This window comes from Scardinius erythrophthalmus (genome assembly GCF_964197995.2).
Source record: "Scardinius erythrophthalmus genome assembly, chromosome: 17".
In the NCBI taxonomy this organism is placed as follows: domain Eukaryota; kingdom Metazoa; phylum Chordata; class Actinopteri; order Cypriniformes; family Leuciscidae; genus Scardinius; species Scardinius erythrophthalmus.
Window position 1 is genome coordinate 36,781,862 of NC_138237.1, and position 21,441 is coordinate 36,803,302.

General features: G+C 41.2%; 2 protein-coding genes across 8 annotated transcripts in view; one reads left to right on the forward strand and one right to left on the reverse strand.

Moving 5' to 3' along the window:
- The window catches only part of stk32a (serine/threonine kinase 32A), an 86,721-nt gene extending 69,205 nt beyond the window's left edge, over positions 1-17,516 (forward strand). Inside the window, exons 12-13 of one of the 2 annotated variants that reach the window (XM_081391051.1) lie at positions 9,954-10,018; positions 14,738-17,516. In XM_081391051.1, the coding sequence (XP_081247177.1) occupies positions 9,954-10,018; positions 14,738-14,849 (177 nt within the window). In that variant the 3' untranslated portion in view covers positions 14,850-17,516. Of the gene's footprint in view, positions 1-9,953; positions 10,040-14,737 lie in introns of both variants that reach the window. The other variant, XM_081391052.1, reaches the window with a different exon arrangement.
- The window catches only part of dpysl3 (dihydropyrimidinase like 3), a 55,120-nt gene continuing 51,033 nt past the window's right edge, over positions 17,355-21,441 (reverse strand). For 2 of the 6 annotated variants that reach the window (XR_014031963.1, XR_014031964.1), the window contains exons 13-15: positions 21,096-21,252; positions 18,443-18,584; positions 17,358-17,447 (exon numbers count right to left, since the gene is read on the reverse strand). Coding sequence is in view for 4 of the 6 variants with exons in the window: in XM_081391047.1 (XP_081247173.1) it covers positions 18,499-18,584; positions 21,096-21,252 (243 nt within the window). In the remaining 2 variants the exon portion in view is untranslated. Of the gene's footprint in view, positions 18,585-21,095; positions 21,253-21,441 lie in introns of all 6 variants that reach the window. The other 4 variants (XM_081391048.1, XM_081391050.1, XM_081391047.1 and 1 more) reach the window with 2 other exon arrangements.

Here is a 21,441-nt window from a genome sequence, read left to right on the forward strand (position 1 = left end):
TGTGTGTGTGTGTGTGTGTGTGTGTGTGTGTGTGTGCAGGGAACTACACTGCGACCAAAATGGTCGCATATGCGACCTTTTGAAATGCCATTGCGACCCTAATTTTGAATGGGTCGCAAATGTATCACTGATTATTTTTGTACCTGTTTTAGGCAATATGCTATGATTTACTATGAGCATTTATTAAAACAGAAATGTGTATTTTAAGAACAGGCCTACGTTTTATAACGTGCTCTGCGCATTCAAAACTTCAGCCCCACGACCGTTACTTAGATTAAAACGTAGCCTGTATCAGTGCTGCACGTCTATGGTGCTGCGCGAGCGGCTCTCTCTCTCTCTCTCTCTCTCTCTCTCTCTCACAAACACGGACGCGCGCACACAGATAGAGAAGATAATTGTAAAATGAAAATTGACGGGCTATAGTTTACATTTAGTATTTAACGTTTTATATTTTAACGTGTTCTAACGTGTGCGTTCCTCAGCGCGTACATGTGAAGCTCACATGCACTAAAAGCCTGTCTACCAGTGCCTGGATACTGGACTAAGTTATCTTTCGAGTCGTATTGTGCTTATACTGTTAAATACACACAAGGTTTACATAAACAAAGTCGGTTATGTCTAAAGTGAAAGAAAACTTGAGAAAAATTAGTAAATCTGCTTGTCAAATGCGTGTATATTAGACGCTTTGCGCGCAACTCTTAAAGAGACAATAGCAATAGTAAACACGCTGCCGCTTGTCCTTAAAGGGATAGTTCACCCAAAAATAAAAAAATATCTCATCATTAACGCACTCTAATGTTGTTCCAAACCTGTATTAATTTCCTTCTAATATTTTTCTAATATTAATATTTTGAAGAATGTGTCTATCCAGTAGCTGGTCCCCATTGACTTCCATAGGAGAAAAGTCACAGGAGTACATCAACTGTTTGGTTACCCACATTCTTCCGAATATCTTTTATTTTCAACAGAAGAAAGAAACTTATTCGAGTTTAAAACATCTTGAGAGAGTAAATTATGACAATTTGAATTTTTAGGAGAACTATTTAACGTTAATAAAATTTATCAACGTATAATTTATACAGTGAAGTCTATTTTGTTTTATTTTCATATTTGTTAATTTAATTACTTTCTTCAATGCTACTGTTAAATACACCTACTGAAGCTGAAAACATAAAACACTGTTTATTTAATTTGTATATTAAGTTGTGTATGTGTAATGTGTATCTTTGATCTTAATATTTAATAACAAAGAAAATAATGACAAATATTTTTATCTTTGCCCCTGTCTGCCATTTTTTAATATATGTTTTGTTACCTAAGGCTTTGTTTTTAAAATATGGACATTAGTTTGGCTGTAATGCTCAGTCACAAAATAGTAAAACCAACATAAAAAATAATCGTGATAAAATCGTGAAACGATATTTTTGCCATATCGCCCAACCCTAATTGGAATAATAAATTAAGTAGCCTATCTTAATTGTACACAATGTTCCTGTTATTTTTTTATTTTTTTTTTTTTACTGTTTTATGCCATAACAGCAATATTAATATCGGTTATTATCGGTATCGACCACAATTTTCACATCGGTGCATCACTACTTAAGAGTTCAGGAGTCTGCCCATCTGTGCCCATAGCTTGTTGAAATCCATTTAGCAGAAAATCTATCCCATTCCCAACCAATGTTAAAGAAAACAAGAAGGCATGTGGTTTAAAAGATGGCAAGTAAAATAAAAAGCACATCTGTATGTAATAGTTTCATTATTGTTCATTATTATCCAGAGCGGCTTACTTTAAATAATTTGTGCGACCAAATCATGTTTTGCGCCAGTAACTGAAAAAGTTAGTAGCGCAAGTGCCACCAGTGGAAAAGGTTAGTGTAGTTCCCTGTGTGTGTGAGTGAGTGAGTGAGTGAGTGAGTGAGTGAGTGAGTGAGTGACTGACTGTGTGTGTGTGTGTGTGTGTGTGTGTGTGTGTGTGTGAGTGAGTGAGTGAGTGAGTGAGTGAGTGAGTGAGTGAGTGAGTGAGTGAGTGAGAGTGAATGAGAGTGAATGAGTGAGTGTGTGTGAATGAGAGTGAGTTAGTGAGTGTGTGTGAGTGAATGAGTGTGTGTGTGTGTGTGTGTGTGTGTGTGTGTGTGTGTGTGTGTGTGTGTGTGTGTGTGTGTGTGTGTGTGAGTGAGTGAGTGAGTGAGTGAGTGAGTGAGTGAGTGAGTGAGTGAGTGTGAATGAGAGTGAATGAGAGTGAGTGAGTGAGTGAGTGAGTGAGTGAGTGAGTGAGTGTGTGTGTGTGTGTGTGTGTGTGTGTGTGTGTGTGTGTGTGTGTGTGTGTGTGTGTGTGTGTGTGTGTGTGTGAATGGAATACTACTGTAGGAGGAATACTATAGGAGCTCAAGTTAGTGTTGTACATTCACATTTTCTGAATAGATCAATACTATATGACCAGTCCCTAAAGTATCTGCTCCTGGCTCTCCCTGTCTTTCCTCCCACTAACTCATTCTGTCCTGACTGCTTCTCAGTTCTCTCCTCCCACTGAAGTTTGTAATGTATGGAGAAATGCAGTCACAGATAAATGCAGAGAAAATCTGAACTCTTGTTGTGAGAACAAAGTAAAGAGCAGCATCCCACTCCCACAGCCCACACTGACTCCACTTCCTTCCTGGAGTTCATGCTCTGTTCAGAGTAAAATCTTCTCTTTTTCTTCAGTCTGTGGCTAAATACTCATTAGTATACCATTAGTGTCTGTTAGGAATGATATACAGTTACAACAGCTTCTCTCAAACTAATGTTTAGAACCCAAACACCAACATAGTGTCGGCCAAGATGTCGGGCCGGATCTGGGCCCACACTATGTCGCTGTCTGGGAACACAAACACAATTAAAGTTCAGTGCTTAAAATGTTAGTTCACCCCCAAAACAAAATTTTCTTTGAAAATATATTTTAAAAACAACATATCTGTACACTCACATATATTAATTGTGAAATGGAAATATGTTATTGAAAAAAAGGAATAAGTGATTATATTTGAATATAACTTCATAAATAAATAAATAATTAAATGTAAGCTTTTAAAAAACATATAAAACCAACATGTCTATAAAAAATTGCCACATTTTAATCTATTTTTTTTTTTTTTTTTTGCACTGTGAATTCTCTTATTTTTCAATGAACCATTCCTACAAGATGAATAAATGTTGAACAAGCCCTCTCCTCGATTGTAGAATGCTAAGCATCAGTCACGCTTACTCAAGGAAATCCCTGTGCTTGCCTGTTTGAATCGTGGAGTTGCATGGCTGAGGTTTCTGGAGTAAGCACTAAACACTCGACACCTACTGACATTTAATGACACTCAAAGTCATGACTTCACACATTTATAGAGGCAGGAGTTACAACTCTTTGTATTTTTGCTTTGCAGTCTTTTTTCACATTTTGTGTAATACAGGATACATTAATGGCCCTATAATGCTCAATTCAAGTCTGTAACGAATGGACAATCAAAATGCTCTTGTCATCATAAAACCTTCCCCCTCTCCCCTGTTGTCATCGGCTCTCAAACCAGTTCTCTTCAAAGACCGCTATCACCTCTGCTCTCCTGAACGATCTCAGCAAGAGACTGTGTCTGCAAGGTTACACAAACTTTTCCAAATGTTTATAGTATTTCTCCTGTGTTTTATGCATGTCCCTATGTTTTATTAGCCTAGTTATGATTCTTTAGTTATGTTAAAGTAACCTCAAATGTTGATATCCAAAGATATCAAAGAAAGAAATGTTGATATCCAAAGATGATGTGTCACTGCTTTAATGTCTTCAAATCCTCTCTTGCTTGTCATCAAAAGAATCCTCTTTTGATTTTATAATCAATGGCAGAGTCCTGCACGGGTCTATTTTTGGAGACCCGCCCCCGCCCGTACCCGCAAAGTTCAGCACCAGATCCGACCCGTCACCCGTGATAATATCAAAATTAAATCCGCACCCACCCAGACCCGTTAATATTTGGCCCGTTACCCGACCCGTGCCCGCGATAAATCACACACAAGCTAAAATCTATTGAGCGGTGGGGACGCGTTCATGTAACATGTAAGGGTGCGCTGCCAATAACGCACCTAAAAGCTGTCACAAAGAACTGGGAAAAGTAATGATTATTAATATGTCAAATATATCAAGGAGACATTTCAAATGTTTATTAATAAACAAGTGTTTTCTGTGTCAAAGTTGAAGTTGACGATGCTGACTGACTCGCGATCTTCGCAGTAGTGAACGCGCCAGAGAGAAATTTACATTTCATACGGATTGCATAAGCAGAGAGCAGTCTGTTTTCCTTTACTTTGAATTGTTTTGTTTAAAAGTAGACATTTCATGCTTTCTATTTCTCAGGTCTGTGAGGCAAGTAGCTTACGCTGAGTTTCGGTTCATTTAAGAGACGAGCCTCAAGTTCATGCGCCGGCGCCTCCGTGTCGAGATTGCCTGCTATATTTACCTATTTATTAAATCCAGGAAATTGGTTGATGAAACATTGATTAAAATTAAGATACAATTAATAACGAAACGAAATTCAATTTAAAGAAAGGCTTTCTTACAAAAACAAACTTAATGAAATGGTCAAAATCATGTCTGCCCACTGCATTTGTCTCCCGATATTCGGGATCATCTTATCTTATTCATGCTTTTCACTTTTCATAATCAACATGAAATAAAAAAAATATTATTTTATTTAAACATGAATATGAAACTAAATCGTTTTTAATGACAGGGCTACAACACATACAGTAGGCCTACAGAGAAATTTAATGTCGGAGCATTGCCGGTGAGCATGTGGAGGGGGAGATACGATTTTCGATCAATCATCGAATATTATTTTGCTTGATATGCCAATTCTTAATATTTGGTGTTTTTAATGCCTGTTTGAGATCTCTGTGAAAGTTTTAATTGTAGGTTCGTGGCCCTGAGTGTCGCGATTTCGGTTTCATTTCGCATATAGCCTACAGCCCTTATAATCATAGATGACGCCACCGGTTTTTATTTAAAAGAAAGACCGTATATTTAGTATGTAGGCCTATATATTGGCAATTTATATACACAATACTTACTAAAATATAATTAATATCATTTTATTGCATTTGTATTAGTTGTTTGAAGAGTAAAAAAAAAAAAAAATCGGTCGGTCTTAACAAGTTTACAACCGGCAAGTCGTCGGACTAAAAAGGGGGAAAAAAATAATTGGGTCGGCCCTAAATTGACGGGGTCGGTCGGGTTACGGCAAACAAGAATATTTTTAAGGATGGCCTGACTAAAACACATATTTGCGTATGTGTAATGGTAATTTAGACATACAAATATTGCACATATTTTTCATCCGGTACCCGCCCGCAAGGAGTTCATTATCAGCCCGCATCCCCGCCCGTGAATTTTAGGAATGTCACAATCCAGCCGTTTTAGCCACTTTTATGCGGGTACCCGACCCGTTGCAGGACTCTGATCAATGGTGTACAACATGTTATGATAAATTGCATCATAAATATTTTTACTATACTTGTGTGAAAAGACTGCACAAATTCTCCATGCCACCATGAACATGCAAATGAGGATAAGATGAACAAAGACTTTCTCCCGGTCATCTTTGATTGGTCACCTAACCAAATGGGTGTGAACTGATAGGACCTTTTAGAGTGTCTGATTAGTTCAGATCATTCAGTTCAGAGATTTAGCTCAATCTATTTGAGACAACATTTTCCTGTCTCCTTCCGGCAACTTCATCTTCAAGTTAACTTCTTTGGATTCAACGTGGATCAAGTTAACTTCTTTGGATTCAACGTGGATCAAGTTAATTTCTTTAAATTCAACGTGGACCACCCTAAGAACCCAAACAAACGCTTCAGCGCACTCCAGGCGAAATCATCAAGAATCTCAAGAGTCTCCTGCATCTGGACTTGTTCAGCAACCAAAATCAATGCAAGTACCTGTTCACAGCCTTTAGATGCGTTTCTAAGTTATTGTGCCCCTTTAAGGTGACCCTGATTCTTTGATGTTTCTCGTAGGTTGTGGTTAACCTATTGTAATCTTGCCATTCTCTTTTCTTCTCTCTCTCTTTCTTCACTTACTTTCTTGATTCTGTATACAATCTTTACTTAGTTTAGTTGTGTGTGTAGCCTACCGTAGTTTCGTTTATTAAACCATTATATCCACGCTTTATTTACTGTTTTTACCATTCACACAAATATCGAAGTCACTTAAACATCTTGATCTAGCGATACCTATGATATTACCCTGCTAGTACTTTATTTACTTTAGTTGGAAAAGGTTATTCTTTCTTGGCCAGAAAGATAATTTATTTCCTAGAATTAATAATTGATTATGCTTTCTGTTCATTGGATGAACTGATTAAATAATTGTACTATTAATTCTGCTACAGTCAATTATAAAAAGAATACAAATATTTATAATTAATTATAATCCGTTAAAATTAATTAAAGATTAAAGATATATCTTTTGAGCTAATTTGGTACAGTCTCTTGTAGACCAACTATCGGCTTAAGGTCTGGCCAGATTGTGGCCTATTCTAGCCAAGAACCATAACTTTAGATAAAAAAGATCTGAATGAGCAACCAGAATTTTGTTTATATGTGTTTTTAAGGGGCATGTTTTGTCCAAGTAATCATTTGAAATAATGAAATGGCTCCATCAAGGATTGTAAAGAAAACCATTTTCTTTATAACTTTGTTGTCAGCATTTCTGGCCATCCAAAACACAAATACAGAATATTTTGGAGAAATAAAACAGAAAGCGGAATACACAGTTCTGCTCATGGATATCTACTTTGGTTGCTCTAAATCAATGGTTCCCAACCTTTTGACTACAGGGCTCTCGACCATCTCCACCGTTTCCCAAGACCATGGAAAACTGCACCTTAAATAAAAATGATAGTTGTAGGAACTTTTGTAAGATTGTCACTTAAAAGGATGGTTGATATGAGACCCATGTTTGTATTGTGCCTGTGTATACCTTTTGTTTGTATTGAAGGTTTTATATCATGAATAAGAAAAAAAAATTGTCGTTGAAAATGCCCACTTTCCTTAGCAGAGCAAGGGCAGCCTCCGCGACTTTGGTAAAGATACCAGGAGACTGGGACAACCCAATCAAGGCAGAATCGAGACATTGAAGTATGTGTCCTTGAGGTCGATTGTTGCGAGGGGACGAATGCACATGAGAATGCGTTTCTGCGTTAACATCTTGAATGGGAGCTTGTGAAGGGCCCAGTTCAAGACTCGCAGATCTAAGGTCAGCCATAACCCACCGCCTTTTTTGGGTATGATGGAGTACCCTCGCCGTGAACCGCGCACCACACCCGGGAACCAACCATCCAACCATGAGCACTTGAGACAAGGTGGATGGTTCCACTCGAGTCCGATGCCTGCGGTGACATGGAAAAGCATGGCCGTCAACTATGAATCCAATTCAGTGCGAGTGACCACCCCAGAAGGGGGAAGCTCAGCTTCATCTTCCTCTCCAGAGGACAATAGCTCACACTCTGATGCAGCTATCGACAACTGGTCCTCACCTAGAGAGCCGAATGACACATTGGTTCCCCTCTGAGGACTCAACGGCACACGGCACATTGGAGGTCAGTGGAGACTCCCACTGTAACCCTAAGGTCTTCACGAGTGTTAACCTCCCTGCCCTGTGCTGTGAAGAGGAACCGGGCTGGGTAACAACAGAGGGGACATCACGAGAAGAGTCATGACCGCAGTGTCGACATGGTCATTTTCTCGCAATGAGGAATGCCATCTCAGCATGCTCACGGCCAGGACATGAGAGACAGCGATCATGGACGTCAGTTGAGAGAAACCTCCAGAAACACACGGACAGAAAGGCATCTTTAAAAAGACGCTTGCCACCCATTTTGCTCTTTCTTTCCTTTTTCGCTGAAGCGCACATGGGGGAAATGCTGCACTTAAAGGTGCTGTATGTAATTTTTCTACTAAAATGAATCCTTTTTTATTGCATGTGTGTGAAGGGGTTGTAATCTCACATTAAAATGATCCACTTTGCAGGTTTTGCTATTACCTCGGAAAGCAAGTATTCTTATTTTTATGTGAAGGTGCCGGGTTGGATTTACCGCAAAATCCAGTGACGTCACCTGCATGCGCACTCCCGAGCCTCTCGCCTCGTCTAGCCTACTGACTTTGCACTCAACAGCGACGACACTGCAACTTATGACATGGACTTATGACTTATGCAACTTATGACATGTCTGATAACACTAAGAAACGACCTGCTCCCAGCACAACACAGACTCCAACACAAACTCCACATATTGATAAAAAAACATGTGAAGCATGTGAAGTGGTGCTTGCAGTGGCACAATTCGGCACGGTTGATAGGGTTCCATACTTATCATGGTACGAGCATGGAGCATTAGTTCAACGTCAAGCTGATAAAAGTGGCCTATTATTGTAACGTTGCAGTGGGAGTTTACCTGAATTTCCAGCATGTTGTGTGATGCTTTCTCCGGTGTGTGTTGCGTCTCAGTCTGGAAGGTACCCACAGTGCCGTTTATATACTGTCTATGCACAGTGCTCGCTCATAAATTCGAGCACGGTCAGCACGCGCAATGGCAAGAGCACGCGCTTGTAAACTTATTGGTTGCAATCTGAAACATCACCGCTAGAGGTCGCTGAATCCTACATACAGCACCTTTAACTGTGCAATACAATGGCGAAACACTGCTGATTGCTCCATATACACCAGCAGGAGGGCTTCTTTCGAGGTAACTGGAAAGAGTGATTGCTCATAAGAGACAACCACTTGGCTCCAAAGCATAAATTGAATGACTGGATGCGTGCCACCATCTTATAAACCAGTATGTACGGGGGAGTGGCTTGGCATGCAAATTCCAAGCGCAAATTCTATTGGCTATTTTTCTAAAACTCAGAGGTGATTGGAGCTCCCAAATGAGACCCGATTTGTCAGTCGACATAACGTTGTAGTGACTGACAGATAGGGAAGATGTTGTCATGACTTATTGATAATATTATTTTTTACAGTGTATAGAGTAAAGTATAGGTGCAGTTTGGAGGACAATGAGGAATGGCAGAGCTGAAATTGTGCATTTATTATTTGAGACTGTGAAAAAGTCAAATAAAATCTACCTTTTTATAGTGGTCTTTGCAAACAAATCTTTTCATGAAATATATGCCATTTCACATGGTTTTACCGTGCACCTCTTGACAAAAGCAAAAGTGAAATGCTTGACTTTTGTTTGCTTTCCTCGTCACAAAGTGTTGTCAGTGTGAATCCTCCCTAAGGTCTCTTTCTGCTGTTCTGTTTAGTCTTTCTGACATCCTGCTGTTTGAGCACCTGTAGTCAGCGACAGCTCAGTTCACTAGGGCAAACTCATTGTCTGGACTCAGTCTGGATGCTTCAGTCACACTGATAATGCTCATTCTCTAAGATGACAGCACTGACCTGACAAAACAACACAAAATGGTGATGACTGTGAGGAAGACCCCATGAATGCACTCTTTAGTGGCATTTAGTTAATGTCTATTAGCTTTGAGGTACTCTTTAAAAATGACAAACATACCTTTAGCAAAAATACTGCAGTTGTTTTTAGTTTTTTTTTTTTTTTTTAGAAAAGTCTTCCTTTTGTCTAATCAAAAGCTACTCTAGAATGAGTATGACCCTCCTCTTAATACCAACTACTGCTGACCAATGTCTAAATGGCTCTGTTAACGTTTCTTGTCTCTCACATTCAACTAGCCTAAAAATGTCATCCCAAAATCAAACAGAGCGGTTCATAATGAAGTGCAGCAGAGCAGAATCAAGGATATCAAATATTTGGGGGGACCTGTCACCCTCATTGTCTATGATGGTTACGGCACTGCTTATTTACGAATCCACTCCACTTTGTCACATTTTATGTGAAACATTAACTCATTTTTTTCTTTTGATTGTGCAGAATGGGCAAATCCAACAACGCTTAGAGACTGTCCAAAGAGATTTCATCGTCTTCAACAGGGAAAAGTAAGAAAACGTGATAACTTTGTAAGGACATGACACCTTTTTTTGTTTGAATTTTTACAATAACATTCAGTTTCATGCATCCGTTTCCATTGTAAAGCAAGTGTTTTGTAATTTAATCTCAACAGTTGTTCTATATATGTATTCATAATATTGAGATATATGTGCATTAGTAAAGTTACACCTTTAAGTTTTTAACCTTGTTATGAAATGCAAGAGTTTTGAAACACCCTTGGCCAAATGAGGTTTTGCACTTACAGTAGGTCCCTTTCAGTAGGTCATGTTCGACGCCACGTCGGACTGACCAGCTAAACTACTTCAAGTGTAACTAAACAGGACAATGCGAGATTGGCATGCGAGATTGGCATCTGCCACTCCGCCCCGCAGTGTGGGTATAAATGGGCAGCAGGTGCATCGCATATAAGCTTTTCGCTTCGATGCCGAGCAGTTTTACTGTTTCTGCTCTACAATTTATTGTGGCAAGCAGGACGAGGCTGAGGGCCGTGAGAGAACGGCACGAGGTTGGTGGCATGATTGATAATGAGCAACACCTGCACGACGCACCAGTCTTGTATCTCTCACGGAGGAGCAGAAGCATAAAGGAGGAGCGACGACAGTGGAGATCGAGAGAGGCCAGGCCTGGATTTATGTTGTGTTTTGTTATATGTGACAGCAGTCGTCCGTGAGGGGCTGCTGGCTTTACTTTCATTTTGTATTTGTTTATTTTACTTTTATTAAAGTTTTTGAATGTTCGCCGGTTCCCGCCTCCTTCCTCCCACAACATCTAACCTTGCTACATCTATGTTGAGAGAGTGTTCTTCGAGCCTCTTATTCTTTTTGGAAAGAAGCATCTGCAGTTGGTGTTGGTGTGACAATGCTTCAGAGGTGGTCGCGGTCTCATAAAGAGCTTAAAAAACAGCTGTGAGTGAGTGCACACAGCAGGCTGCACAGTCTCTGCTTGTGTTACCGCGCCTTCAATGAGAGTGAGTGCATGCAGCAGGCTGCACTAAATCCCTACTTGTGTTGCCGCGGCCATTTCCCCTGTGAGTTTTCAGCACCTGAGAGAGCTAATTTCCCTAGAAGAGCTTACACGGGTGTGACTCTGCGTCTTTTTAAAGATATCATTCCACTCGTGTGTTTCTGGATGCGGTCGTTACCTGGCACCGGCTGATGGTCACGATCGTTGCCTCACATGTCTGGGCTTTGTGGATGAGTCATGTACCCACTGCGGGAAGATGACCATCTCTGTGTTGCAGTCGAGACTCGAGTACCTCAGACGAGGTAAATTCCCTTTGCCTATTCCTCAATCTAGTTCCTCTTCTGGTGGCCATCAGAAGAGGTCTACTTCGACAAATAGCGGGGGTGAACTGAGGATTACGATTAGGGCTAACACACCGCAGCCAGTCGAGCTTCCAGAGGAACACGATGGACCTTCTAAACGTAGTGTACCAGCTGTATCCTTCTGGGCTCTGCGCGATGAACAGATGTCAATCGCTGCATCAGAGGGTGAGTCATGGACGGCACCTTTTACTGCCAGAAATCGACCAGGTCCATCGATGGTGGAGCGGCCAAGGGTTATGCGGGGATCCCCTGGTGGAGCGGTCGGTTGCGATGCTATTGTGTCCAAGCACCGCTGCCACCTGGCGGGGTAATCCGCGTCCCCCCTCCTGGGCCTGAAAGTACTTGTCCTATCTAACATGCAAGGCTTACGGAGCTTGCGGAGAGGCCCCCTCTGCCTTGCACACCATGGCTCTTCTCCAGGTCTACCAGGCCAAAGCGCTCAAGAAGCTGCACGAGGGTAGTTCCGACCAGGGCGTAATTCAGGAATTGCACGCAGCGACCGGCCTCGCCCTACGAGCGACTTAAGTCACTGTGCACTCCCTGGGTCGGGCGATGTCCACTCTGGTGGTCAAGGAATGCCATCTCTGGCTGTGCCTAGCGGACATGCGGGATGCAGACAAAATTCGGTTCCTAAATTCTTCGGCAACACAGTTGAGAGCTGCGCCCAGCAGTTCGAGGACACAACCAAGCCTCCTCACACACCCTCTACCCAGCCGTGGAATCAGGTAAGTGTTGCACCGCACACTCAGACCCCACTTCGGGCCACCATGGAGCCTCCTGAGTTGGGTCTCTGCGTTCCACCTTGCTGCCCCACTGCGTCTGTGGTACCTTTGGCCCCGTTGGTATGGTGTCTTGGGGCCTGGCTAGCTCTCCGCAGCCACGTATTGGTTCATATGGATAACACTGCGACCGTTGCATACATAAACCGGCAAGGTGGTCTACATGTCGCAACTCACCCGCCATCTCCTCCTACTGAGCCAGAAGCATCTGAGGTCGCTTCGTGCCATTCACATTCTGGGCGTGCCCAATATTGCAGACGACGAGCTCTCAAGACAGCCTGCGCTTTTGGAAGAGTGGAGACTCCATCCCCAGGTGGTCCATTTGATCTGGAAACGTTTCGGAGTCACTCAGGTAGACCTGTTTGCCTCATCAGAAATGTCTCATTGCTCTGCATGGATGCACTGGCACACAGCTGGCCACAGGGCCTATGCAAATAAGCGTTTTCCCCAGTGAGCCTTCTCGCACAGACACTGTGCTAAGTCAGGAAGGACGAGGAGCAGGTGTTGTTAGTACTGGCCCAACTGGACCTGGTTCCCAGAACTCTCACTCCTTGGGTCAGCCCCTCCCTGGCGCATTCCTCTGAGGAAGGATCTGCCTTTTCCTTTGAAAAGGGACACCTTATCGGAGGTTCTAGGTGACCTACCCCAGGAGGTAGTAAACACCATCACTTTGGCGCGAGCACCGTCTACAAGACAAGCTTACGCCTTGAAGTGGAACCTGTTCGTCGAGTGGTGTTCTCACCGAGAAGCCCGATCAGGGCCGTGCTCTCCTTTCTGCAGCTGGGGTTGGAGCGAAGACCGTCTCCCTCCACTCTTGAAAGTATGCTGCCGCGATATCTGCACATAACGGCCCCATAGGAGGGTAAATCAGTGGGAAAGCACGACCTGGTCATCAGGTTCCTCAGGGGGGCGAGGAGGATTTAACCTTACTCCATACCCTCTTGGGATTTGTCTCTGGTGCTTATTTGAGCCTTTGTAGTCTGCTGAGTTGAAAGTTCTGTCGATGAAGACATTACGCCTGGAATTCGGGTCAGCTGACTCTCAAGTGATTCTGAGACCTCGGCCCGGATTTGTGCCCAAAGTTCCCACTACTTACTTCAGGGACCAGGTGGTGAACATGCAAGCGCTGCCCCTGGAGGAGGCAGACCCAGCCCTAGCTTTGCTTAATCCCGTTCGCGATGTGCGCCTGTCCATGGATCGAACGCAGAGCTTTAGGACCTCAGACTAGCTTTTTGTCTGTTACTGAGGCCAGCAGAAGGGAAAGGCCGTCTCCAAGCAGAGGATGGCCTACAGGATAGTGGATGCCATCGTCTTGGCGTACCAAGCCCAAGGTGTGCCTTGCCTGCTCGGGTTGAGAGCTCACTCTACTAGAAGTGTTGCATCCTCCTGGGCGCTGGCACGAGGCACTTGCTGACAGATATCTGTAGAGCTGCGGGCTGGGCAACACCTCTGTTGTATCCATGAGAACCGGTGCTAGGCTAGGTGCCCATATGTAGTGTCCCAGAGATGATTGCATATGTGTATTCTTCCATGATATAGCTCCTAATCGGAAGCCCGTGTCTTTCCCGTGACAGATTCCGCTCTGTTGTCTCTGCCAGGTGTAGTCTCCTGCCTAACTAGGTCGAAGCCAACCCAGAGACATTCCATATGTAGTACAGCCCTAGTGGGTTAGTCCATGTGTGTAGTTCCACATTTACCTCCCTGCAGGCAGGATTTGGCTTCTGCAGCTGTCCTTTTTCAGTGGAAAGGGCACGCTTTCCAAGTGTTATCCAATAGTCTCACTGAGTGGGTCATGCTGAACAGCAGTGATCGACCTCTGCGAACTTAACCAGGGCACTGGAAGGGGCAGCATCTGTGGCGCTTTGGTAGGGATTCCCGATTCATCGGACAGTCTGACATGGTGTTGAACGTGACCGACTGAAAGGGAACGTCTTGGTTACTTATGTAACCCTCGTTCCCTGAAGGAGGGAATAGAAACGCCACGTTCCGTTGCCACAGTTGCTGTACCACCACTGGGCAGTCAGGTCACCGGCTCGGCTCCTCAGCGAGAACCTGATATGCGATGCAACTGTTGGCCATCTATAATCCGCACTGCAGGGCAGAGCGACAGATGCAAATCTCAAATGCCAATGTGCATTGGCTCGTTTAGTTACACTATAAGTAGTTTGGTCTCTCGCGAGATTCCTGATTCGTCAGGTCAGTCCGACATGGGATCGAGGGTAACATACGTAACCGAGACGTTTTTGTGTTTGTATTTGTATATATATATTTTTTTTTTTTTTTTTAAAGTTTTAGTGATTTGTGTTCTTGGTTCTTATTTCTTTTATTAATTTTTAATAATTTTATAAGTTTTAGTTCTTATTTCTTTTATTAATTTTTAATAATTTTATAAGTTATTTTAGTACATCAAGTTAAACTATATGAAAAGGACAATTAAATAATAATAAAAAATAAAGTGTGTGTGTATATATATATATATATATATATATATATATATATATATATATATATATATATATATATATAACTGCACATTTTCAGTTTTAACACTGTGTGAAACTTTATCAAGTCATGGATTTGTTATCCTTTCTTTGTTTTGGAGGTTGCGGAAAACCAAAGCAGACACTGAGACTAACAACCTCAATGCAGAAGAGACAAACAAAGCCATTCAAGACGGACAGAACAACAACGTACAGCATTGTTTATCAAGTTAACATTTGGCTGGAGGGACACGTCACAGCTTTCTTATTTCACGCCAAGCTCATGGCAGAGCAGACGCCCCACTGCAGTTTCCATGGAAAAACCCCACAAAATGCATGAGAAAATCCATGGAATATCATGGGTTCCAGGATGGATTCATCAAGCTAGTGTGCCCCTCATGCTCTGCATTCACTCAAAAACTGACGGCGTATGGTGGTTACAGTGACTGACTGACATAACACTGAATACAACAAAATACCATTTTCAAAAAAATACCTGAATGATGATGTTCTCTGCACCTGGCCGTGAAAATGTGTGCCTTACTAGTTTAATGGATTTCCCCTAAGCGTTTGGAGGCACATGAAGATTTACTGCTGTCTGATTCAGCGAGTGATCAGACTCGAGCCATTCGCCATGATTTATAAAGCTCTTCTTAACGTACAAATGCAGAGAACAGAATGCGAAAGATATTTATTTCACCTCATTATGTGATTAATTCCATCCATGTAAATGTGAATCTTACAGAGCTGCAAAATACTGTCATTTATGCCACTGAGAATACTTTTTTTGCCTTTCCGGATCTAAAGCTTTTTTGAAAATTCATTGCTGGATCCCATTGTGCTGCTGAATAAGATATTGACGACACTGAACAGATAAACTGATAATAAAACAATTTAATAGCATCATCTGACAAGTCTGAGTAAGGTTTGCATAGCCTAGGAACATTCACACAAGGTTGTTTCTGGCTCATTTATAAAACAAGTTTTAGATTTGTAACATAAAAAATCCCCTGCACTGTTAAAAAAAAACAAAAAAAACAACAACCTTAAATGAAAATGTTCTGTTTAAAGCTGCAGTCCGTAGTTTTCCACTGTCGCCATCTCTGTTCGAAATCTGCAATTGCAGTTATTTGCGGAATTATCAACTTTACGTGGGTTGTGCCTCGGCACGGCACAGCGCGGATGAATCCAATGTTTTGAGGAGAATGTGCGGCTGTCAGTCGCCGCCGGTGTGGATACTGGCATTCGCAATCACAGATTCTGCTTTTTGGAAGTTTGACATCCACTTTTGTTCTGACCGACTAAGGGGAAAAAGCATTGCAGTAAATCACCCTGATTAAATCTAATCAAACCGTGCAAATTATACTTTGTTCTCAAATTGTTAATGTTAACAACATCAGAATTGCGTGAGTACATTTAATGTGTATTAGGGCTACCTAATAGTTATTAATAGTGTATTAGGGCTTCCTGTAGTTCTGAGCAGTCTAATTTCTAATTGTAATACCAACAAATTAATGTTCCTTAGAACTGGTTCTCTTTGAAATACAAACACACATATCTGTAACCAGATGCATATTTAAAACTGGAATATAATAAAATTTTTACCTTCAGATATTTATCCTTGTTTTCCCACGGTTGCAGTCTCTTTTTTTCTGTAGCCACTCCGAAGTCTTTTGCATTTTACACTGGTGAATCTCCAGTTGTCACTGGTGATTGTCGTTTGAACCTTTCTGGATCCGCAATCAAATTGATAAGTTTAATTATATCAAGTGCTGTGAGAAAAGGCTATAAATCTCCAACACTCAAAGCCTACTAGCCGAGACTCTTCTTTATATGGACAGATATGACGTAATGATGCAAAGACATGCTCGAATTTCCCGCGGAAATCCGCCAGTACCACTGGAGTTACATTATTACAAGCTTACTGTTTTGAATGGAGCTACGGCAAGCAGAGAGTGTTGAACACTGGCTGGTGATGTACTTGCTCAAACATTTATTTTGGATAATTTTTAACCCAAAAAAGTTATGGACTGCAGCTTTAAGTCTGGTGGAAACATACAAAATATTACTCATCTTATATCTCCCTGTTTCTCAAGATGAATAAAAATCGCCATCTAGTGGCCAGGTGAATATTAAATCTAACAGACAAACTGGAACAACAATGACAATAATTACAAGAAATATTATTGCTTCCAGTTTAATTTTAGAAATGACAATTTGTTTTTTGTTTCGCTTTGTTATTATTATAATCTAATTTAGAAGGTTTTATTGGTCAGGGTGATGTTTTATGCTGTTTCCACTGATTATGTGAATGAAAATGTGGACTTGTGGACTGAGTTTGCATAGAGATTTGCAAATCAACCCTTCAGTTTGAAATACACCGTTAGCTGTGTTAGAGAACTTGATAGCAAACAGAATAGAACCATTTATGTCTTACCACTTAATCCAGTGAGAACAATTAAATCAAACGATATTGTCACATCAAAATCGGCTGTTTCACTCTTGGTCTGAAGCTATTTTTGAACACCTCTGTCCCAAAGAAAATGATGAATTTTCCCTCATTCGCATCTGTACAGTGTCATGTTTTCCATGTAATTGTTAATAAAAAACTAAATTTAATTTCCTCACATGATAAGCATAGTGTTGTAAATGTTTCATTATGTTTTTATGTTTGTGTGTGAGTTTCCTTGAACTGTAAGGTGATAAATATGCCCTCAGTGTGATAAATCATATACAGGCAGTCAGTTGTAACTTCTGTTTATTGAGGAACAAATTTTGCACATCACACATTCACTTTGACCTGCTTTTTTTTCTCCTTCATTTTTGACCCAGCTGTTAAAAAAAACGGGGGGAAAATACAATCAAACCTACAGAAATATAATAAACAACATATTCCACATCAATCAGCAAATCACTTTATGCCATTGTTATTTGGGACACGTAACTCATTCCTCAACTAGACCTCTACCAAAGTGACATGACAGATTTACATTTTAAAAACGTATTCCAATACTTCTGTGATTTAAGAAAAGACATTGTAGCACCTTGTTCATCATTTTTCAATAGTTGACATTTGAGCTGTAATTATAGTCGCCTGAATATTCAACAAAACTGAAATGCAAAAGGTGAATATCTTTCCCCTGCAGGGTTTTCATCACTCATTTTACATGAAATCTAGTTCACCTTTATTTTCCTTTACTGAGATTCACTGTGTCGGATTGAAGTTCAACTACTCTTTCATATGACGGGTAACGGATAAAAAAAAGCAGTACAGTATGTGAACTGGTGTTTGAGCAAATGCAAATGTTTTGGAATATTCTACACCAGTATATCATTGCATGTTTTTCCTTAACATTCATTCAACTTTATAATACTTAAAAAAAACTGCGAACTCAACACTTCAACTTCATTTACAAAGTAACATGAACTAGCATAATCACAGCTGATATACGCAAAAAAAAAAAAAAAAAAGCTTACGAGGGAATACAGATAAAGCCCTATGAAATACATGACAGTAGTCCTTCCTCTACTGAACGCAAACGCCTGCTGGAAATTCTAGAGAGTTTTAATTCTACTTCCTTTTTTAAACATTGCAAACCATCCAAACAAAGTCGGTTTCACTGTAATTCTAATGTCTTCTAGGTCAGTTTATCTAAACACATCTAAACGAACAAAACGCTACACTAAACGCCCTAATATTTGAACGGGCTTTGCTTTCTTCAGAGGTGGACTACTGATCTTCAGTCGCTCAGCAGGAGTAAATCATGAAGGGTAAGGCATGAGGTCAGTGTTTTACGTTTCTTTTGTTTCATTTGCTGACTAATCACCTTACTTCTACATGGTTGATTTTATCCTGGTGGTCCCTCTTACATGCTCTTTATGTTTAACTAAGAGAGGTTATGTTGGAGCGGCCACCAGGGGGCACAACGATACGTCTTCCCGCTGGTCTGACAGGTGCTTCTTCAGGACCTATGACAGGACACACAGAGAGGGTTACATGAGGTCACGGGTCTTTACTTAGACTCGGGTCTGATCACAGTAAAGGTGCGGTCGTGGGCGAAATCTGGTCATTTCAATAGAAATCTGAGGGCGGAAAAGTTCCCCACACTGATGTCGCTTGTGTTCAAGTTGTTCATGTGAATCTGGTTTGAATTTGAAGTGCCTTCTGTGTGAGCGATGCTTGGACAATGGACTTTTTTTATGTGCCATACGTTCAATTTGGAATTGATATGCTTATAAATGTAATGGATTTTAACTAGGAAATTGACGATTCTATTACGTATCTTAGTTTCGGTGGACCTCCTTTACACATAGAAAAATACACATTTTAAATACACACACACACACACAAAAAAACATTGAACCAACAAAAAAAAAAAGTTGTTCTCAAATTATATTTATGGTTTGATTCAAATCTTAAATTCTGACCATACTTAATATATTTTCTTTAGACATAAGCCAAAATGTTACTAAAATGTAGGACAATATAATATTTTTTTGGCTTTTTACAATTTAATTTCACCATAAACAAAAGCTAAATTAGCTATAATATAAGAGCAGAATTGTTACTTAAGATAAAACTAAAACCATTTCTTTAGAGTACTTACTAAAATTAGAGAGAACTTTAAAAAGACCTTAAAGTTTATTGTGATGTCTTTTTAAATTGCATGATATGTTCTGGATAAAACCCACAATAATTCACAGAAAAGTTTAATACAATTTAGTTTAAAATATTTTTAAATATATATATTTTTTTAAATCAATAGGCAGTGTTATTTATGGAAGCTTGTTTCTGCCACTGAATAAAAAAAAAGGTAATTGTGACATTTTGGGCCCTATCTTACACCCGGCGCAATGCAGCGCCAAGTGTTTTTTGCTAGTTTCAGCCCGACGCAATTATCATTTTCACGTCCTGCGCCACGTTGTTTAAATAGCAAATGCATTTGCGCCCATCTGTGCGCCCATGGGCTGCTGGTCTGAGAACGAGGTGTGTTCAGGTGAATTGTTGGTGCATTACTATTTTGAGGAACTGAAATAGACGGAGCCATTGACCAACTGAAACCTGCTCTAAAGTCAATGGCGCAATATTTTTTTATTTTTTATTTAAAGAGCGCGTTAGTAATGTGTGCCTATAGGCGGGTCCACAACGTGCATACATTCTGATTATTACACACACAGGGATGCGCAGCTGCACACAAACATGCCAAATATTAAAAATAAAAGGATTACAATGTAAAAGATTATTATTGTGTACATAAAGATATGGTGGAATCCGGCTTGTCCCGTAGATGGATCTGCTCATGCGTGAGGTTAAAGCGCCCGAGCAGATCCGTTTGCGCTCTGGAGACGGCTTCGGTCTTTCCACTATCAAATTCCGTCATGTAAATAGCGAATCTACCATGGCGCGAGCACAACTGGCATTTAAAGGGAATGAGAGATGAGACTCTGATTGGTTTAACGCACATAAATCCCAAAACACACCCATTACTCATTAAGAGAATAGGGACAACCCTTTTAGACCATGCGCCGGGAGTAGAGTTCTCAACGGGTCGGGTCGGCCCGACAAACCCGACGGGACCCACGGGTTCGGGCCGGGTTCGGGTCGAAAATATAATCAAATGACTCGGGTCGGGTCGGACCTCGGGCTTAATCTTTTCCGCTCAGTAAAAAAAACATTTATTAATCATCGCTGCTGTTCACCGTAAAGAAAGTCTGGCTGCTGCGTGTAACGTGCATCATGGAGAGGGGCGGGGGCAGACCTGACGCCGCTGCGTGCATGCCTTTAGCCTGGAGAAGAAGATGGAGTTGGTGAAAAGTAAACTTGCCGCAGGTGAATTCACCGTCGCTACTACAGCCTATTTATATATTTAAAGTGTATTGTTTCAGTTGTTTGTATTGTTTGTATTGTTAAAAGGCGTGAACATTAAAGGTTGATTTGAATTCCCATCTGCTGGTCATGATAATACGTGTGTGAGAAAAAAAAAAACAGACGCGGCGTCGGGCCGCGGGTCAGGTTCGGGCAGATAATTCATGTTTATGTGTCGGGTTACATCGGGTCCGGGCTTTAAAAGCCACGGGCCGGGTCGGGTCGGGTTGTAATTTTCAGGCCCGTTGAGAACTCTAGCCGGGAGCACCGACCATTTGTCCCGTCGTTAAACTAGCAAAAGTGGATTCGGACACGCCCTAACTGCACTTGCGCCCTGCGCTTTAGACCATGCGCTTAGATCGTTAAAATAGGGCCCTTTATCTCACAATTCTGACTTTCTTTCTCAGAGTTTATATTTTGTGTATTTTTTAATAAATGGATAGATAAGTCACTGACTCCTTAACTAGCACATATCATTGCATATATTTAGACTTTTTATGGATTACCGCAGGGTTCTGTGTCTGTTTTATCCCACTATAATTCAATAATTATGCCAATTTGATGTTTGCGTCTGCACTGTTATATGAATACGAGACATCATTTCCCAGGGTTACCGGATAGCGTGAAGCCAGACTGATGGAGGTTCCTTAATGGGGCTTTGGTGGGTGAGGAACGGGTGGAGGCAGACGGTGTTCCTCCCCTCGACATGGCTGTAAACTCAGACACGGGGCCGTCATACATGCCCCTGGGGACCGCCTTCAGTGTGGCCATCTGTACGACACAGACACAAAACACTTCAGCTTTACACAGAATTGTGTAGCATACCGTTTAGAAAAAGAGAGAGAGAGAGAGAGAGAGAGAGAGAGAGAGAGAGAGAGAGAGAGAGAGAGAGAGAGAGAGAGAGAGAGAGAGAGAGAGACAGTTTGGGTGTTGCCAATTACATTCCATAGATGCATCTAT